This window comes from Ambystoma mexicanum, chromosome 1p (genome assembly GCF_040938575.1).
Source record: "Ambystoma mexicanum isolate Mex_15411 chromosome 1p, UKY_AmexF1_1, whole genome shotgun sequence".
In the NCBI taxonomy this organism is placed as follows: domain Eukaryota; kingdom Metazoa; phylum Chordata; class Amphibia; order Caudata; family Ambystomatidae; genus Ambystoma; species Ambystoma mexicanum.
Window position 1 is genome coordinate 422,092,978 of NC_090921.1, and position 18,836 is coordinate 422,111,813.

Sequence of the window (18,836 nt, forward strand, 5' to 3'; positions counted from 1 at the left end):
CTACTTGAATTGGTGGGACCAATCAACTCCAAAGTGAACTCGTCTGGACAGCCTCTCGGAGGTGGCTGTACTTCCTTGTTGCTGCAGGAACCGAAGTGCCAGGGAGAGGAACACCAAATTGGAGTGCATCACTTTTAAGTCGTACCCGAGCTGCTGAAAGATCCTCCGGACTCCTAGTAAGCAGGACTGACCAAGTCAGAGCCACCTCAACAGAGTGCTGGACGCCAGATGCGTTGTAAGTCTAAAGTGGTATCCGAGAGTCCGCAGTGGTGCTATTTGCTGAGGCGCGAGGAGCTGAAACCGCAAAGTGCTGCTAAATAGAAGTTTATCCTTTTCTGTCGCCGACAGTCCCGTTGCAGTGCAGGAGTCCTCCAGATGTCCTCACCCTTGTCCCCATAACTGAGGCCCAGGAACACAAGATCTGCAGAGCGGCACAGGAACAGAAGCCAGCTGGAACCATTTCTTCTAACCAAAGGTACTGTACAGTCTAAGATAACATACCTCTTGTGTAGCCTCACTTGTTCTCAGCTGAGACTTGTCTTGGTTACTTCTGTAGAGTTGCTAACAGCTTCTTTACCTCTCAAGTCTAAACAGCTTGTGGCCCTATATTGATTTCTTCTTTTCTACAAAGACTTCTAAAGCATTGTGCAAGACTTTTACCTACTAGTAAGAAGTGCTTCAGTTCACCTAGACATTTGCCCAATTGACATTGGTCTGGCTTGGCTCCCTGAAGGACTTTCTTCCCCCTGACTTCCAGGAAGGGGTTAACTTGCTTTGCATTGGGGGTTTACAAAAGTACTTAACTGCTTCAGAATATTTGTGTGATCTCTTCCCTTTTCTTTGACACTCATCTCAGTACTGCTCTAAATGCAACAGTGATATATTAATGTCCTCAGTGTCCTAGCTATTTAAGTCACATGAGGGTGTAGGAAGTGTCTGTGTGCCATCCCAAATGGGTATTTGCTGATTTAGAGAAACTGTGTGTGTGTATTTTGGAGGTATTTGTGTGTTGCTATTATTTTGCTCCCTTCCGAGGAAGGCTTATTCAAACTGACTGTTAAATTAATAATTGTTTAATCAAGAATCCTTGTGTGTAAGAGTTTATTTGAATACTTGTCACTGTGAATCTCTGTGTAGCTCCCCTACGGCTCACATTGACCGCTCTTGAGATAATCCTGGCTGCTCAATCACGCTACTAACCTATGTATTATAGACTTTTACCAAAGGTTGGGTTCCGATTGCCAGGAGGTGCACCCAAAGGGTACTGCTCCAAATCCTACCTAACAGGCACATATAAAAGTAACCAAAAATCCCAAGTGTAAAATGCTTGGTGATACAAAACTGTCCCCATTGCACTGCTTTGTAAGATGCTGTGTGCAATGTTAAGTTTAAAAAAAAAACAAAAAAAAGGGTAGCATAGTTTCCCAGTACTGATAGTCTGATGAGCAAAGGGATTGAAGCTAAAGGCTTCATTTTCCTGTAAAAAGTCAGGACAGGTTCAAAAACAAAAGAGAAATGTGTGTGAGTCCATAGACCTATAGAGGGAAAGTTGCCAATGGAACATCTTTCCTAACACCAACCATGAAGTCGGATATTATTCTTTTTTTTTCTTATGTATTATGGTTTATTACAAACCGTAAACATGAAATTTCATCAAATATTATTCTTATTGCAACAAAAATGTGGACCAGTCGTTCCATTGCATGATTGCATACTGGAGCGTTTTGTGTGCCTTTAAAGAGAATTATCTGCTTTTTTAGTTATATCTAGCCACCTCCCCATTTCCTTGTTCTGTTTTTTTTTCTAAGGTGTACCTGCAATTCTATATCTGTACTCCTGCAGCAAACATTTTTAGGGAGAAACTTTAAAAATAGGACAACATTAATATCTTAACTGTTCTTTTTGTCAAAATGTTTAGAGATCACACCAATAGGTGGGAGCTAATCTGTGTTTACGGACTGTGTTTACTTGAAGTTATCTGCAAGCAAGTAATTTTACCTAGGTTTTGTTTTTGTACTAACTCTTGAATTTATTTCTGCAGAAAATTGGTAACTCATCCATCGTTAGAAGGCTTGGTGTCCAGGAATGTATTCTGTTAGTCACTCAGCGTCTTACAAAATACCCTGTTCTGGTGGAAAGAATTATTCAAAATACTGAAGGTAGTGTCTATTTTAATTATCATACACATGCACACCAAGGTGTGTCTTACTGTGCTGAAGGTGCCTAGCATGTTTTTGCATATGGTTATTTTCTTGTCTATTGCTTGCCCGTTTGTATTAGTGTTTGCATAGCACTCTCTGCACTTTTCATTATAGCCCTTCTCAGCAATCACATTTCAAAAAGCACTTTTCAACATGCCTTGTTTGTTGTGCTCATGCTGAGGGCACACCTACACGTCAATGATCAATTCTCTAACCGTATGCACATGCACACATACAACACACCTTGCATTTTTAACACATTTTCATTAAGTGCCTTTGAACACACTTCTCAATATGCAGAACTCAGTACTTAAAATTGAAAACAAAATGCCGGTGCTCAGCCCTGGCAGGACCCATAAATTGCTATTGTGCTATTTGGGCTCTCCGCCCTATTTCCAGAAATCAAACTTGTGGCCACAATATGTGTGTAGTTTTCCATTTGACTCACTTTCTCTGTGTGCCTCACTATTTTTATCTCCCTCTTCGTGGCCCTCTGTCTATTTTTCTATTTGTCTTTCTCATCCGCCTGTTACATCGAAACCTCCTACACAATAGATGGGTTTAAAACAACTGTCGAAATGCCCTCACTCACATACAAAAACGTTTTCCGCAAGCGCATACATTGCAGATAGACACTCAATACACTGAAACCTTATCTCCTTTATAACACGCTTTGCTTTCTAATCTGACACATAACCCTGAAGAGGTTATATTTCTGCTTAATGATACACGTAGGATAGGCTCTTGGACAAAAGAGAGATTTGAGTAAACTATGGACAAAGTCCCATCTTTTGTGTCATTCATGGGAAAATATCCTGTTAAACAAAAGCATATTGATTTACAACAGGACGAGTCTCCTAAATCCTCGATTACATGAGGAAGTCCATTCACAGCCCCAAAGTGCAGAGTTACCAGAATAGGTCAATGATTTACATCAAGATAATACTGATTATGATGATCAATATGGTGATGATGATCCTTATGATAAGGATGACACATTTCTACTTCCTTCACCTCAGTATGATCACCAACCTGCAGCTGATTCTCTGGTACATGACCAAATCTTGTATAATCTGGTTAAAAAGGTAGCAAACCATTTCGAAAAAATCCAGACACAAGATGTACCACAGTCTCTGGATTTTTGTAGATGAAAATGCTAGAAGAAAATGCCTCTTTAGGGCAATTCATTAATTCATTTCACTGCATTAGTAGGTATCCAAAATAATTCCACTTTCTTTTAGAAACACCATCCACCAAAGCAACAGAAAATGTAGCAAAAACACCAAGTATTACTACAAGATGAGATTGAACCTCTTCTACTACGACGAGCGATAGAACTGGTTCTGCCTTACGAGGTAAACAAGGGTATTTATTTAACATATTTCCTTGTCCCCAAAGAGGATTTAACTATGTGCCTTGTGTTAGACCTGCGTCCAGCAAATGGATAAGTTGAACTGCAAAGGCTTTGAATGACCACCCGCAGTACTCCCGCTCTTAAAACAGGGGTATGACATTGCAACATTAGATATGAAAGATGCACACTTTCATATTTCAATGTTACCAGCGTACATGAAATATCTTTGGTTCAAAGTTGGAAGAAATCATTAGCAGTTCAAGGTGCTTCTCGTTGGCATATCCTCAGCGCCACGAGTATTCACAAAAGTCATTGCAGTGACGGCTGCACAGTCTGTTGCAGTGTACCCTTATTTTGGCGACTGGCTAATTACAGGAGATGCACCTAAAAAATTTCAGCAAAACACCCACTAGACAATCAACCTACTATTCAGTTTAGGCTTCTCAATCAACGAGAAAAAATCAAGTCTTGTTCCAAATCAGACAAAACAGTTTCTTGGTGCTCAAATTCCAAGAAAAGATGCCTAATTCTTCCCCTGAAACGAGAGGGTACAAGAGAGGGCGCTCTTGTGTTGTGTCTGAATATGTGCAATGTAGTCTTTCCGGTTTATAGTGCCATTGATACATGACCTTATACCAGGCATCCCTGATTTGTATGGATCTCGTGAGCTTAGTAATATTGCCCCAGAGTGTCCCCGGTATTTCTTCTCCGTGTCTTTTCCCATCTATGCATGTACGGCCACATAGGGTCCTGCTCCTCCACCATCAGGATCGAATACAAGTATGAGACTAAGTGTCGCCCAAGTGAGTCGTTAAACATTTCTTGAATGGTATGGGAATCCTAGAAGTCCCTGTTTTGAATTCCGGCTGTTTCAGCCAATGTCGCAGTTGGTAGTATTTCAACCTGTCCCTTTCTGTCAGGTCCAGGTAAGTCTTACTCTACTCAAACAACATGACTTCCCCTTCCCGTACCATGCCACCATTTTCACACAGTCTTTTGCCCTCCAGCCTCCGAAGACTCCATGCTTCATCCCAGGAGAAAAATTGCATGTTATGAAAGAGCGGGGTAAATGGGGATGGACGCGTTTATAAATAACCTTTCCTTAATAGTCGATCCCATATGTTAAACGTTACCAATAGCATCTCTCTCGGTCCGAGACTCTGGGGTCGGTCCTGTTTTTCTAGCCATTAAAGCCCCACGAGCGGCGTGGTTGCCACTGCGCTAATCATTCTTGCCCATTGCTTATTCTTGTCCACCGATAACTATTCCCTCAGTACCCTTAGTTGGGTCGCCTCATAATATCTAATAAAATTCGGAAGTCCAAGACCACCTCGCTGCCTGGGAGCCATCATGGTTGCCATATCTGATCTGTTTATTATTTTGCCATATAAATTGAGATATGAATCTATTGAGAGATTTAAAGAACAATGTTGGCATTGTAATTGGAGCACCTGAAAGGGGTATAACAATCTTGGTAGAACGATCATTTTGATCGTAGCTATCCTCCCCAGCCAAGACATTCGTAAGGGGGTCCATAAGCTAAATTGTGCCTTGATTTTAGCTAGGAGCATAGGATAGTTTGCCTTGTATAGCTGGAGAACACTGACGTTAGTGTTATACCTAGGTATGTAATGGAGCCCTTTGTCACGTTAACCCTTTAAGTGCCATGGGTATTTTTTGGAGAAAAGCAATGCTCGGCTACATTCCCCCTACTCTTGCAGTTAGGAAAGCACACATTTTTTGTAGTGTTTTACAAAACAGCATACCACAAGCCAAACACTGAGCCATGGTACACAGGAGTTTTATGCTCACGGCTTGAACAGACGCACTTAGCATGTGTAAATCGGGAAAACCAATGTGGTGAGGAACGGCAAGCATCCATTTTTTGGAACAGCACAGGCAGACCTTTTCAATGGTAGGTGACTTGTGCAGGTTACAAAAGTGTATGGTGCCTAAAGCAGTGACTAAAGGTAGGTCACATTTGGGAAATGAAAGGGTTGTGTGACAAAGGGCACCAGCAAATGGGTCAAAACCACACAAACCCAACAAATGTTATGCCTTCCTGCGTTCCCACAGGTGTCCCGATGAAAACGGTACCTCACATGTGTGGGTGCACCTACCTGGGCCCCAAGGGGAGAGCCTAAAACACAGGTAACCCCAAGTCTGTTTCGACACCTGAATTTGACACTTTCTCCAGATAAGCACATCATACAGACATGGGCCTCGGGTGTCCAAAGCACCAAGGAAAACAGGGAACCCCATGCATTTCCGAAAAGAGGACACCCGTGGGAATCGGCAGAGGTATGATTTGTGCAAATCGGCCCAGAATTTATTACCCAGACACCCCTGCAAAGTCCGAAATGTGGGAAAAAAACACATTTTTCGCACATTTCACTCAGTGCACCCATCGAAACACGCCACCAAATCACATGGCCTACCGTCCCGCGTTCCCACGGGTGTCCCGATGAAAACGGTACCTCACGTGTGGGTGCACCTACCTGGGCGCCAAGGGGAAAGCCTAAAACACAGGCAACCCCAAGTCTGTTTCGACACCTGAATTTAACACTTTGTCAGGAATGGCACTCTGTCAAGGTAGGCACCCAGGTAGGCACCGCCAACGACACATGGCCTACCTTCCCGCGTCCCCACGGGTGTCCCGATGAAAACGGTACCTCACATGTGTGGGTGCACCTACTGGGGGCGCAAAAGGAAAAGGGTAACCCACTGGTAACCCCAAGCCTTTCGCCACTGCCCATTTTGTTCATGTGGGCAACCTACAGATTTGGGCCTAGGATGTCGAAGCCAGCAAGGAAAACGGGGAACCCCATGCATTTCCCAAAAGAGGACACCCGTGGGAATCTACAGAGGTCTGCCTTGGCTAATAAAAACTGGGGCAATTTGCCATTACATTTATTGTGGACCCTGAGCCTGTGCTGGGCGACCCACTGGAGGGGTGCCCTGCGGTGGGCCTCCGCTTCTGTGCTATGGACATTTGGCTCTCCTTGCCTTCGCAGCTGTGCAGCTACACTACTGGGCTAACTGGTGGGGCCTCACCAGCCGCTGTGCTAATCACCACGAATTATTGAGCTAGGTCCTGTGGGTCCCGCTGCCTTACTGTGCCAAATACAATCCATCGGCCCAACCCCGCAAACCTCCGGTTGTGCCTCGCTGTACAGACGCTCCATGCCCTCCTGTCTTGGGGCTGGGTCCCCCCTTGGCACCGGGTTGCCCCTGCTCACGATTCCCCATGATGACCGTGTTGGCTTCACCTGGTGCCTTACTTGGCTGACTCTTGTGGACCCCCGTTGCCAGCGATCCAAGCAATTTCTTCCTGTACCACCTTAACAAGCAGTGGCCCTGTGGCATAGTCACACCGAAGCTCTCCTACGGCTGCGCCTGGCGCGAGACAGATCACCGTAACGCTGCATCCAGCATACCTCACCATCACACTTGTGTCAACCCCTCCCTGGGCATCCAGCAACGTGGAACTTGATATCCCTGATCACTGGTTCCTTTCAGGGTCCTGGGAGCCACACTCTATTCGTCATGACCAAGGGAGCTGGGACTGGGAAGAAGCAAAGCTCCCTAAATATGTTTGCCAAAACGCCTTCCAGGCCTCCGACCGAGCCCCCAGAGAACTCGCCAACCGCCTCGACATCCCTTGCCCCTGATGACTCGCAGAAAATGCTAGAGTACATGCACGAAGGCTTCACCACGCTGCATACTAAATTGGACGATATGAACGGCAATATCTCATCTATAAAGGCCCATATCGAAAGAACGGACAGCAGGGTTGCCGAGATCGAAACCAGGGTTGGTACCGCGGAGGATGACCCGAGTTCCTTACACGCCGCTGTGACCACTCTCACCAGTCGGGTCTCTGCGGTAGAAAAGAAAAATGACGACCTTGAATCTCGCTCTAGGCGGAATAACCTCTGCATTGGCGGCATACCCGAGGATAACATCAAGGAGCCCATGGAGGATTATGTGCAACGCATCCAACTAACGCTCCTAGATAACCCCAAGCACTCGGCACAATTTGCGGTGGAAAGAGCTCACTGCTCCCTGACTGCGAAACACAGACCTGGGGCCCTGCCTCGTCCCATCATAGCCAGAATCCTAAATTTCCGCGATCGGGACGCACTTCTACGAGCGGCCAGGACCAAGGGGGAACTACTTTTTGGAGCAGCAAGAATACACCTGTACCCGGACTTTTCCGTTGCTGTGCAACAAGAGCGTAAAACCTTCCGGGTGGTAAAAAAGAGACTTTGAGAATTAGGTGTTAAATACTCCATGCTCTTTCCTGCAAAGCTAAGGATCGAACACTCCAACCAAACGTTCTTCTTCACTATTCCAGAAGAGGCTTCAAAATTTATAGACAAACACATTCCCGGTTAATCCGCTCATTGTCAATACGAGATTCACATCTACTATGCTTATTGTTGTACCTAAGCCACATATGAGACCACCGTTGGCGGGTCCCCCTATGATGGCCTCCCATTACATGTAGTTCATTGGTTACAGATTTTGTTCACATTGCTCCATTAATCCTCCACAAATGTGGCCCTGTTCGCTGCACTGTCTCATCGTGTTTAGAGATGTTAGACTCCCTGATGGGATTCCAGTCTTGTAACTATCCTATTATTACAGCTGGGCCCCCGGTGATTAGGCGCCCGGGTCCTGACCCGCCCATGCCCATTCTGGGTCCACATTTTGTTCTCGCGATGAGGTGTCGGGGCCCATGGCTACATCCCTATGGCTCCAATTGTCGTCCTCTCTGTCATGGCCCCTCTACACCTTGTACCTACTTCTAATGCTCTGTTAATCCTATTGTATTGTATAATCTCCTCACACTCTCCCCAGTCTGTTGCGCCATCGCCCGGCTGCTAACAGACCCCCAGGCGTTGATGCTTAGAAGTTTGTGGTTGTTATGGTTTTGTTTGGGTTTCATCCCTCTGATTGGGGGAGGGATGTGGGAACGGGAGGTTGGAGGGGACGTTATGGTTAAAGTCTTGATGCTACCGGAGGCGCCGCATGCTCCACAGCAGAATATCTTGTACATGTAGATAAGGGGCCACACACATCCAGTTTTTTCAACTCCCTGTTGCTGAGAACCCCTTCACAGAAATTAATCAATACCCTCAGTGGTATGGCTAATACCGACCTGACCTTTATGAGCTGGAACGTTCGGGGATTGGGCAGCTACAAAAAGATGCGGCAAATACAGCTGCATGCTGAACGCCACTGGGTTAAAATCTTATGTTTACAAGAAACCCATGCTCGCTCGGAGCAATGTGAGCGTTTCGCTAAGCAATGGGGACCCCAGAGATACTATACCAACTATTCCACCCAAAGCCGTGGCACTCTTACTTTAATACACAAGAGCCTGAAGTTCACATGTCATCACTCCCACATAGATCCTCTTGGTAGATATGTACTGATCATTCGCAAACTTCAACTCCAGGAGGTAGCCATCCTGAATATATATGGTCCCAATGTCGACGATCCCGATTTCTATCTACACCTGGTCACTCTACTTGAAGGCTACCCCCTGATTCCTATCTTATGGGGAGGCGATTTTAATACAATACTGGACGTCACCCTCGATAGATCGGGCTCTAGGCACTGCCAACTATCCAAAGCAGCCTACACTGTCCTTACAACGCACCCCCGACTGGCACTAGTGGATGCCTGGCGTCTAATGAACCCTGATTCTCGCACATACTCCTTTTACTCTTCAGTACACGATTCGTATTCTGGAATAGACAGATGGCTCATTACGGCCATGCTGGTCAGACGCCTGTCTGGCTATTCTCCCCAGGACGCTATCAGACCATTCACTGGTACTTATCTCCTTAAACTGGGGACTGGACGCTAATAAAACTAGGCAGTGGAGGATGAGCCCTCATTCTCTTCTTGACCAGGTCTTTGCGACCGAACTCGAATCCTCCATTGAGGAAATCTTTGAGATCAACACAAACTCTGTATCAACACAAGCTGTCCTCTTGGAATCCTTTAAAGTGCATACAAGAAGAATCGCCATTTCCAAAGGGTATCCGCACAGATATTGCCACTAGCGAATCAGCCCTGGCTGTCCTTGAGTCCCAATATGCTCAAGATCACTCCCCAACTGCTCTAGCAGCACTGGAATTGGAGCTGGACAGGTACCGTGGCCTTGCCGAGCGCGGGTTAAATTCCTGGACTGCCCTCAGTCGGTGAGGAAATACGGGGAGGGGAGAGCATCCCGGTCGAATGTTAGCTAGATTGTTGCGCCGTGAACTCGGAGCCCCCAATATTCCGGCCATAGTGAGGCCTGACGGCTCACTCGCCACCTCCCCACAGGATATCAATTCTGAGTTTCTCTCGTTCTACACCTCCCTGTACTCTGAGGCCGATGGCCCCCAGGTACCAGAAATTGACTCCTATTTAGAGAATCTTACCTTATCAGTCCTATCAGCCGACGCTAGCATCTTCCTGGAGAGACCTTTTCACCTCTGAGGAGCTCATCGAGGCCATTGAGTCTCTGGCGTCCGGGAAGGCCCCTGGTCCTGATGGGCTCCCCATGGATTTTTATAAACTATACAACATCTACTGGCCCTATGGGAGGAATTGTGTGATAGGGGGATACTACCCCCATCTCTCCAGGAGGCACTGATTACAGTGCTCCTCAAACCTGGTAAGCCCCCTACTCAGTGTGACTCATACCGACCACTCTCGCTGATAACAGTGATGTTAAAATATACACTAAACTGCTAGCCAACCGCTTAGCCCCATACATGCCCCACATCATTCACGCTGACCAGGCGGGATTTGTCCCGGGTAGGTCCACATCCCTGAATTTAAGAAGGCTCTTCAATGTGATCAGCAGAATCAGCCCGTCCACACAGGCAGTGGCAGCCACTTTGGACATGCAGAAGGCATTTGACTCGGTCTCGTGGAAATACCTATGGCGAGTTCTCGAGAAATGCAAGTTCGGCCCCAACTTCTGAACCTGGATAAAGCTGCTTTACACTGCTCCATCGGCCAGAGTTCGCGCCCGCTCATTTTCGCCATAGCGATGTAGCCTTTTGCTGACATGGTTTGGCAGTCGCACTCACATAGGGGATTGCGCACAGCCGGCCAATCCGATATAATCTCCCTCTACGCTAACGATGCCCACCTGTACATCCGCTCCCCTGAAACCAACCTTGCCCCTATACTAGCAGATGTTGCTCGTTTTGGGGACATATCTGGCTTGAAAGTGAACTTCTCCAAGTCGGCCCTATTCCCACTTAGACTCTACACAACCCCCCTCGGACCTGTGTGGGTTCAACTGGTCTCTGTCTAGTGTCACTTACCTGGGGGGGTGCTGGTCTCACCTCACACGGCGCAACTGCGCGAGGACAATTACCAGAATTACCTGACCAACATGGCTGCAAGGGCCTCCAGCTGGTCCAGGCTCCAAATCTCAATAGGAGGCAGAATTGGAATACTTAAAATGGTTGTATTACCTCAATTACTGTACCGATTCACCAATCTGCCTGTGTGGCCGGAGGGCACTTTTTTCCAAACACTACGCCGTATAAACACCTTCCTCTGGCATTCGGGAGCAGTACGCCTCAAACTCCGGTTCAGCGCCCCAGATTTCATCAGATACTGGGTGGTGGCCCAATCTCAGTTCGCTGCTCACTGGTTTAAACCCCCCCCCCCATGTTCGCTATGAGAAACTAACAGTCTGCGACCGAGTGATTGGCTCCCTGATCCTCAAGACGATCCCCCCCGGACTCAGACTCCATAGACCCCGTAGCTTGTGCATCCTTCGCATTGACCAAACTCTGGACAATGGTCTTCACACCTCACCCATTCCACCGGGACCTGCCATTATGGAACATCTTCCCTGATATCCCACTTATCCCACAACCAGTGGTATCCCACTGGGCAGATGCCGGTTTTCTGACACTCGTGATGCCTACGAGCAGGGAAACTTTGAGTGGCCTGATCTTCCTCTTTCCCTCAAACGCCGGCACTCAGTGTGGCTACAATACTCCTCACTCCGGGAGAATCTCAAATCCAGATACCATGATTTCCCCTCCCTACCGCCTGACGACCCTATAGTGCGGAGCTCTGTTCCTTCCTGTCCTTCAGGGGTAAGGTGTCGAGACTTTACTCCTTATTGCAGACTAGAGCAGCCCCCCACCCCCTCACCTAACTGAAATGCAAATGGGAGGAGGATCTCGGTATCGTGATGACTGACTAGAGGTGGTCCCGAATGTGTGCCCGCACCCACGATGTGTCCTAAAACACTAAATTTAAATGAATCCAATTCAAGGTGCTATACAGATACCGTCATACACCAATGAGACTTCATCGCATGTTCTGCAGCGTCCCTCCCAGTTGCCCCAGGTGTGGTGCGGATCAAGCTTCCTATATCCATATGCTATGGTACTGTCCCCGCCTGACCCATTGTCAGGTGGGGACAAACTATTGTCCCCACCCCGCTGCACTGCCTGTTCCATGACCTCCCTCAGTTAGCCCGCGACTCTAAGAAACTAGCAGGCCTTTACATGTTGTTAGCAGTCCGCTGCATATTGCTATGTTGGCTCCGCCCTAGGGCGCCTACCTACACACAGTGGCTATGGGCAATCAAATGGGCTCATGATACTGAGAAGTCCTGGAACTCAATGCAACACCCACATTCAGGGCCAAGAGACATCTGGTGGAGATTCCGGTATTACATGACCGCCATGGCTTTACCGTCAAACTCCCTCTCGTCCTCCCATGTGGATTCACCGTAGTTGTTGTCCACCTTGATGCAGTTGTTAATATGCTGCCCATTGTCTTGCCCCTGGCGTTCCTCAGTTGACCCATGATGTACTGTTTAAAATGTATATTGCTTGGTTTCTTTTATTGCTGGTGCCGTGTGGCTCCTCCTTGTTCTTTGGTGTGTTGTCAAGTCAAATAAAAAAAGTGTTTAAAAAAAATAGTGGGACAGGCCCCCCATGTGGGTGGGGCAGTAAGGTTTGGGCACCCGGCGCCAGATTGGCACACCAATGGCCCCTCTGTGCCAAGGCAGGTATAGTAAACAAAAACATAATTCAAAATGACAGACTGAATTCAGCGGGGACTGAGGGGCACCCTAAACCGCCAGGTAATTTTCTAATGTACTGGGGATGACCCTCTACCCCCCCCCCCCCCCACACCAAATGCAGGGGGGCATCTCATGCAGCCCTCCTTGGAGTCAGATGCCCCTTCCTAGGAGCAGATATTTGCCCCCAGGGAGGGCTACAAGGGGTGTCCCCATTTCCCCTTGGGGTGAGGGGGAGAGGGCCACCCCCCATTTCTGTAAAATATATCCCTGGTGGCTAGTGGCCCCCCTCATCCCACCCAAAATTCCCTTTTCTTATTTTCTTATTTTGGGGGCAGATGATCATCCATCTGCCCCCAGGGGGGGCTAACCTGCTGGCCCCATCCTTTGGGGGGGGGGGGCTCACCACTGGTCCAATCAGAACAGAGTCCGACTTGAGTTGCTAAGGCAACGCAGTCCAGGGTGCCAATTCCCCCACCCACACATCCTGTGGAACCCAGACAGAGTGGCACCAGTTGGAGGGCTTCTGTGGAGAAGCCCGCCAAAAAGTGGAACAAAGGGACCGACCTTGGTTGGAGTTAGAGACGGACACGAACGCCATTTTAGAAAAGAGTTCTGGCGAAAAGACCCAACCAGTGATTTTTATATTAAATAAATAAACCGGCGGTATCTTTAACATTGCACCAAAAAGTGGTGCGTTTAAAATCAATGGGAAAATCCCATAGAGAATATTCCTGTGGAATATTTTGTGTCGTAACCACTGCCATCAGCCATAAACTCGACAAGGGGGGGACTGGACAGTGCCCCCTTGAAAACAGACCCAGGGGCAATTGAATTAACCCCTTCCAGTAATTCCACAATATGATGGTGTGTACTAGTTCTGTTCACAATTTTGGACTAGTAAAGTCAATGGTGACTTTACATGCCCTGGGAGACAGTAGTCAGTCCCAGGGTATGAAGTCTATGTTTGGGGGTCACTATGACACCCATGTGTTACTGCACTGAGGGTGCTATGTAACACATAGACAAAAACAGATGATACCCTATGGAGTAAAAGACCCCATAGCCCATAAGCACACAAAGTCAAAGACATACCTCAAATCATGCCTAAGAGTGGGAGAAAAAGAGTCTCACTCTTAGCAGGAGAAAAAAACAAACCCCATAAATCAAGCAAAGCTGCTGGGGGACTCACTAGGTTTGGGAAATTAGCCTTATAAGAGAATTCTCCCTAACACAGGGATCGCTCAAAACATGGTGCCAAAAAGGATGAGCTATCTCGTCCTTGGCACTGCACATGCACTTCGAAGGACGAGATATCTCATCCTTGTCACTTAAGGGGTTAAAGCACTGCTAATACCTGATCCTGGGGTTGGACCCCCCGGGGTCCCCAGCCACAGAGGCTCCTACTTTCTTTAGCCCGGAGCCCTTCTCCATCAATTCTAGCTCCTGAATCAGGGCTGGGATTGTCCTGTCATAGTAGGCCACATGGCATCCACGAAGGCCACAACTTTATGCCCCCCCACCACCCTGAACCTTATTCTGTGGAACGATGAGTTTCTCCTAATTGAAGCCAAAATTGTCTCTATGGTATATAGCATACAGGAGGGACGACAGTGGGCAGCCCTGTCTCATGCCTCGAGTAATGGGGATCTTATCTGACCGATGGGAGTTGATTGAGAGTCTTGTTGAGGGGTCTATATAATTAGCTTCTACTTTCCGTATAAATGCGGGCCCAATCCCATCTTGTGCATTGCTTCTAACATGAAAAGGCCATTCCACCTGGTAAAAGGCCTTTTCGGTGTCGAGGGCTAGTAGAAATGCCTGTTCCCGTCTTACCCCCACCTTCTCCAACAGGTGTGCCACTTATCTAGTGTTATTCCAGGTATGCTGAATCTTTATAAAAAACCGATTGGTCCATATTCATCTTCTCCGGGAGGAGGGGGGCTAATATTAATATGGCCGCTAGTACCCCTGTGTAGATCTTAGTGTCCATGTTCAGGAGTGCTATTGGGTGATATGAGCTACATGCCATCAGATCCTTCTTAGGCGTCCCGAATACCACCACATTTGCCTCCGTCATTGTACGTGTCACTATTCATCCCCCCCCCCCGGCAACCCCCTCTCCTTACCTAAAGAGTTCAAGAGTTTTGCCAACCTGGAGCTTATTTTCTGGTTGTTTTTCAAATAAAACCCAGCCGGGAACCTATCGGGTCCCAGAGCTTTGTTTTGAGGAAGGACTTTTATGACTGCCTCCACTACCTCCTTTATGTCCTCTTCCAGGCGGGCCTTATCTAAGGGAGTAATGCTGCGTAATTGGAGATTTCTAACGTAGTCTTTCACTGCGTCATGGTCAGGATAATCGGAGGAATATAGCTTCCTGTAAAACCTTTCAAAGTAGCCCACTATTGTCTCTGTGTCTTTTGCTACCGTCCTATGCTCCTGCTTTATGCCTATTGTACGCTTCACTTCCACCTTCTGCACTTGTCTCGCCAATAATCTTCCTGCCTTATTAGCACTAACGTAGTATCTCTGACTTGTATGCAGGAGAGCTTTTTCTGCATTGCGGGTCCTGAGCAACTCTACCTGGTTTCTAATCTTTAAACTGCTTCATAGCCGCTTTATTTCTTCTCTTAGTCACCGCTAGCATCGTCTCCTTCAGTTGGGCCTCCAGTTCCTCCTCCATCGCCTTTCTCAACCTGCATTTCTGAGCCTGAAGCGCAATGGCTTCCCCTCTCATTACTTCCTTGAAGGCATCCCACATCCCTTCCTGTGAGGCCTCTTGGTTGTCATTAAGCAAGAAGTACTTATTTGTTCCCCCAGAATACCCGCCTTCCTTCTGTCCTCTAGTATTACTCGGGGGAGTGCCCAGGACCATAATCCCTTGGCAGTGCCCATGTTTTCATTTTTACCCTCATCTGGGCGTGATGGGGAAGCGCTGTCGTCCCTACCTGAATGTCCTCTACCTCCCCAAGAGTGGTTGGTGTCATCCACACGTAATCTATTCTGGGCATTATTTGGTATACATGTGAGAAGCAAGTGTACCCTTTTTCTTTGCCCTTTCTCTGTTGCCATGTGTCCCTTAGAGTGAAATTGTCAAAGGCTTCTTTCAAGGTCTTCGATGCTGGGCGGTCTCACTGATTTCTGCCTGCACTTCTATCGATCTCTAGATACCATGCTATGTTCATGTCCCCTGTTAGAATAATCTCCCCTTCTGCACGTTTTATTTTTGCTTTTGTAAGGTGTCCCTGAGGAATCTTTCTTGACCTGTGTTAGGGGAATATATTGAGGCTAGGGTCAGTGGCCTGCAATCCATGTTTATCCTTAAGAAAACATAGCGCACCTGAGGTTCTTTCATGACCTGCTGAACCTCGGCTTGCATTGAGTCTCTAAGCCCAATCATTACCCCAGCCGTTTTCCCTTGTGCATTCGCTTGGTACAGTTATGTGAAGAGGTAGAAGTGTGAAATTAGTATGTCCTCCCTTTTTGAGTTTCTTGTGGCATAATGATATTGGCCATCAAGCCTTTCACCTGCCCTCTCACCTTTTTGCATTTAACCGGGGAGTTTAAACCCCTTACATTATAGGATAGAATTGTGAAACCCATTTGTGCCTGTGTATCTATGACGCATGATATTTCAGAATCTTTATTGGTGTCATGTGTCCGCTAGTCCCTCTGTCGTGTGGATGCCATTTGTCCCCAATCTACTCCCGCGGTCCTCTCCCTCTGGAATCCCCCCCTCTTCCCCTTGTACCGTCCCCGTCACCTCCCCCTCCGGTCAGGGCCAGTGGTCCATACAACCTACCGAGCTACTATTCTGGGGAAACTGACCTGGTATAACCCCAGGGTTGCCCCTTCAAAGGATGGACTACACCCCCCTAATGATTCCATGATAGTCAACCTTTTTCTCTACGGATTGGCCTAAGAACACTTACCACCCGCTCCTGTGTCCACTCCAACTGTCTTCCACCACCGTCCGTCGATGTTTCTCTATATAGTATCTCCATCCAGCCCTTGGTTCCCGGGAGCATAGTTTAGTCTCAAGTCTTGGAGTCCCGGTGCCCCTTTCTTGCCCTGGAGCCCCTCTGGCCTTCTTTCTTTGCTGGTTCTCGTCTTTTGAATTTTAGACCATTCCCAGGTATTCACATTTTTGGTGGGGGCTGCTGTGGATCTTTGAATCGCATGCCCCCCCCCCTCTTCCATGTTCAAAACTGACGGGCCCTCTTTTCACGCTGCCACCCCCCGTTGCCAGGCCCTCCCAAGTGAAGAGGAGCCCGAACAGAAAAAGTCAATTTGTATGAAATTTGTTTGTATCTGAGCACTGTCGTAGCTGGGTGCATCTCTCTCTCTCGATTTTATGTAAGGTTGATAGCGCCAGGCCCTGGAATAGCTGGACGGGAGATCCATTAACCATGATATCTGTATGGGATCTGGCCACCAGCAGTATATTTTCCTTCACAGCATAAGATGTGAGCGTGACAAGAATGTCCAGTGATCTCATTCCAGGCTCTACACTCTGTATGCGGACGATTAGGATATCTTCTGGGCAGGTGTCCTTCAGTAGGCTCCCGAAGGATTTCTGCATCGTGCTCCTCAAATTGCCCTCCAAGGTAGCTTTGCTTAAGCCTTTCACTCGGATATTTGATCTTTGAGAGCAGTTCTCAAGGTCCTCTGCCTATATTTCCATGTTATGTGCCACCCTGGGCACCTGTTCCAGAAGCTCACAATTCTGCCTAACCTCCTTAGAGATGTTCAATAGACAATGTTCTGTCCCATCTACTCTGGTGCCCATGTCATTGATCTCGAGTTGCACTTCTTGCAGGGAGCAACGCATGGTCCTCTCATCTTCGTGAGCTAATCTCAGGCACTCCGTTAGGTCTTATTTATTCAGGGCCATAGGGGGTGGTGGGGGTTTCTTGTATTCTTTTACTTTGGAGGGGCTTCTGCTTTTCTGAGGAGTCATTCCTCTTGGTACAGGCTCCAGCAGTGTTCTAGTTGGCCCCCTCGAGGGGCGATGGTAGATTTATTTTTGCCCAGCAGATTCTTGCTGCGCACCCCTGGCATTTGGAGGGATATAAAGCCCCTCTCCCTTCTACCTGCTTCTTGCCTTCGTGCTCGGCTGTTAGGCTTAGTTCTCCAAATGTGGACCTTTCCACGGGTATCTGAGCTCTTCCCCTCGTTCGAGGGCTGGCGGGAGGGATCGCTACAGTTGCTCCTTCATGTTGTCAGGTGAAAGGCCTGGATCCCCTCCGAAGCAAATTTTGCTCATTCTCTGCTCTTTTATGTTGGTGCACACTTGCTGGTGGGGCGATCAGGTGTTACCAACTTCATAGATCCCCCATTGGGCTTTGCTATCATGGGGCCTCCAGTGCTGCTTCTGCCCTTCTCGCCGGATCCCTCCCCCATGTCTGCTCTACTGCGGGCAAATTGGTATCCCCAGGGTCTCTTGGCATGGAGGTGCTCTTGGTTCTCTTGGTTCTCATGTTTCGAGATGGCGGCACATTCCTTCTAAAAGTTCTTCACTTTGCAGGGTATATGTAGTGTGTGTATTGGCCCCCTCTCCTTCCAATTCCACCAAGGTGCACCGCCTGCCTGCTTTACCGCCCTTCTGCCCAGTGCAGTCTTCCCGGGCCCCGTTTCAAATTTTTCACCACTAAGGCCTGGCTCTGTCAACGTTCGCCTGTGTCCCCAGGCTACCCAGCAATGTCGAGGAGCTGCTCCTCCTCCTTAACGTCCATATACTGCTGGGTGCCACAGGACCGGGCCTCCTCCGTGTTTCGGGCTGCACACGTGCCTTCGTAAGGTCTGCTGCTTTTACCAGACTCTCTCCGGGTGCTGCTCAGGGTCTCTGCTGTGCGGGGGCAAGCTGGGCGAAATCTACAGGGCCCGGGTTTTCGCCTGAGGGATGCTCTGGCTCTCTCTCACTCTTCTCTCCGGCACGCTGATGTCTGGGAGAGCTTTGTGGGTGTCGGTGCCCCGCTGGGGTTGCTCCATTTCACTATTGCGTCACTCCAGAGCTAGGCAAGAGAGGGGGGGCTAGGACCTTATGCCCATACAACCTTATGAAGACAGGGGCTGGCAAATCGGGTGTGTTTACTCACCCGCTGTACTCTGATTAACTCATGGACCACTGTATGAGTTCCAAAAATTGATGGGCCTTTTCAATTTGTGCCTTGGTTCCATTGGAGTAAACCCCAGGCGTTGTGGGTGCTGATGTCTC

At 48.0% G+C, this 18,836-nt stretch overlaps 1 protein-coding gene across 5 annotated transcripts in view; it reads left to right on the forward strand.

Annotated features, from left to right (window-relative positions):
• The window catches only part of ARHGEF18 (Rho/Rac guanine nucleotide exchange factor 18), a 1,645,252-nt gene that overhangs the window by 977,176 nt on the left and 649,240 nt on the right, over positions 1 to 18,836 (forward strand). For all 5 annotated transcript variants that reach the window (XM_069649229.1, XM_069649230.1, XM_069649231.1 and 2 more), the window contains one exon: positions 2,042 to 2,159. In XM_069649229.1, coding sequence (XP_069505330.1) covers positions 2,042 to 2,159 — 118 coding nt within the window. The remainder of the gene's footprint in view (positions 1 to 2,041; positions 2,160 to 18,836) is intronic.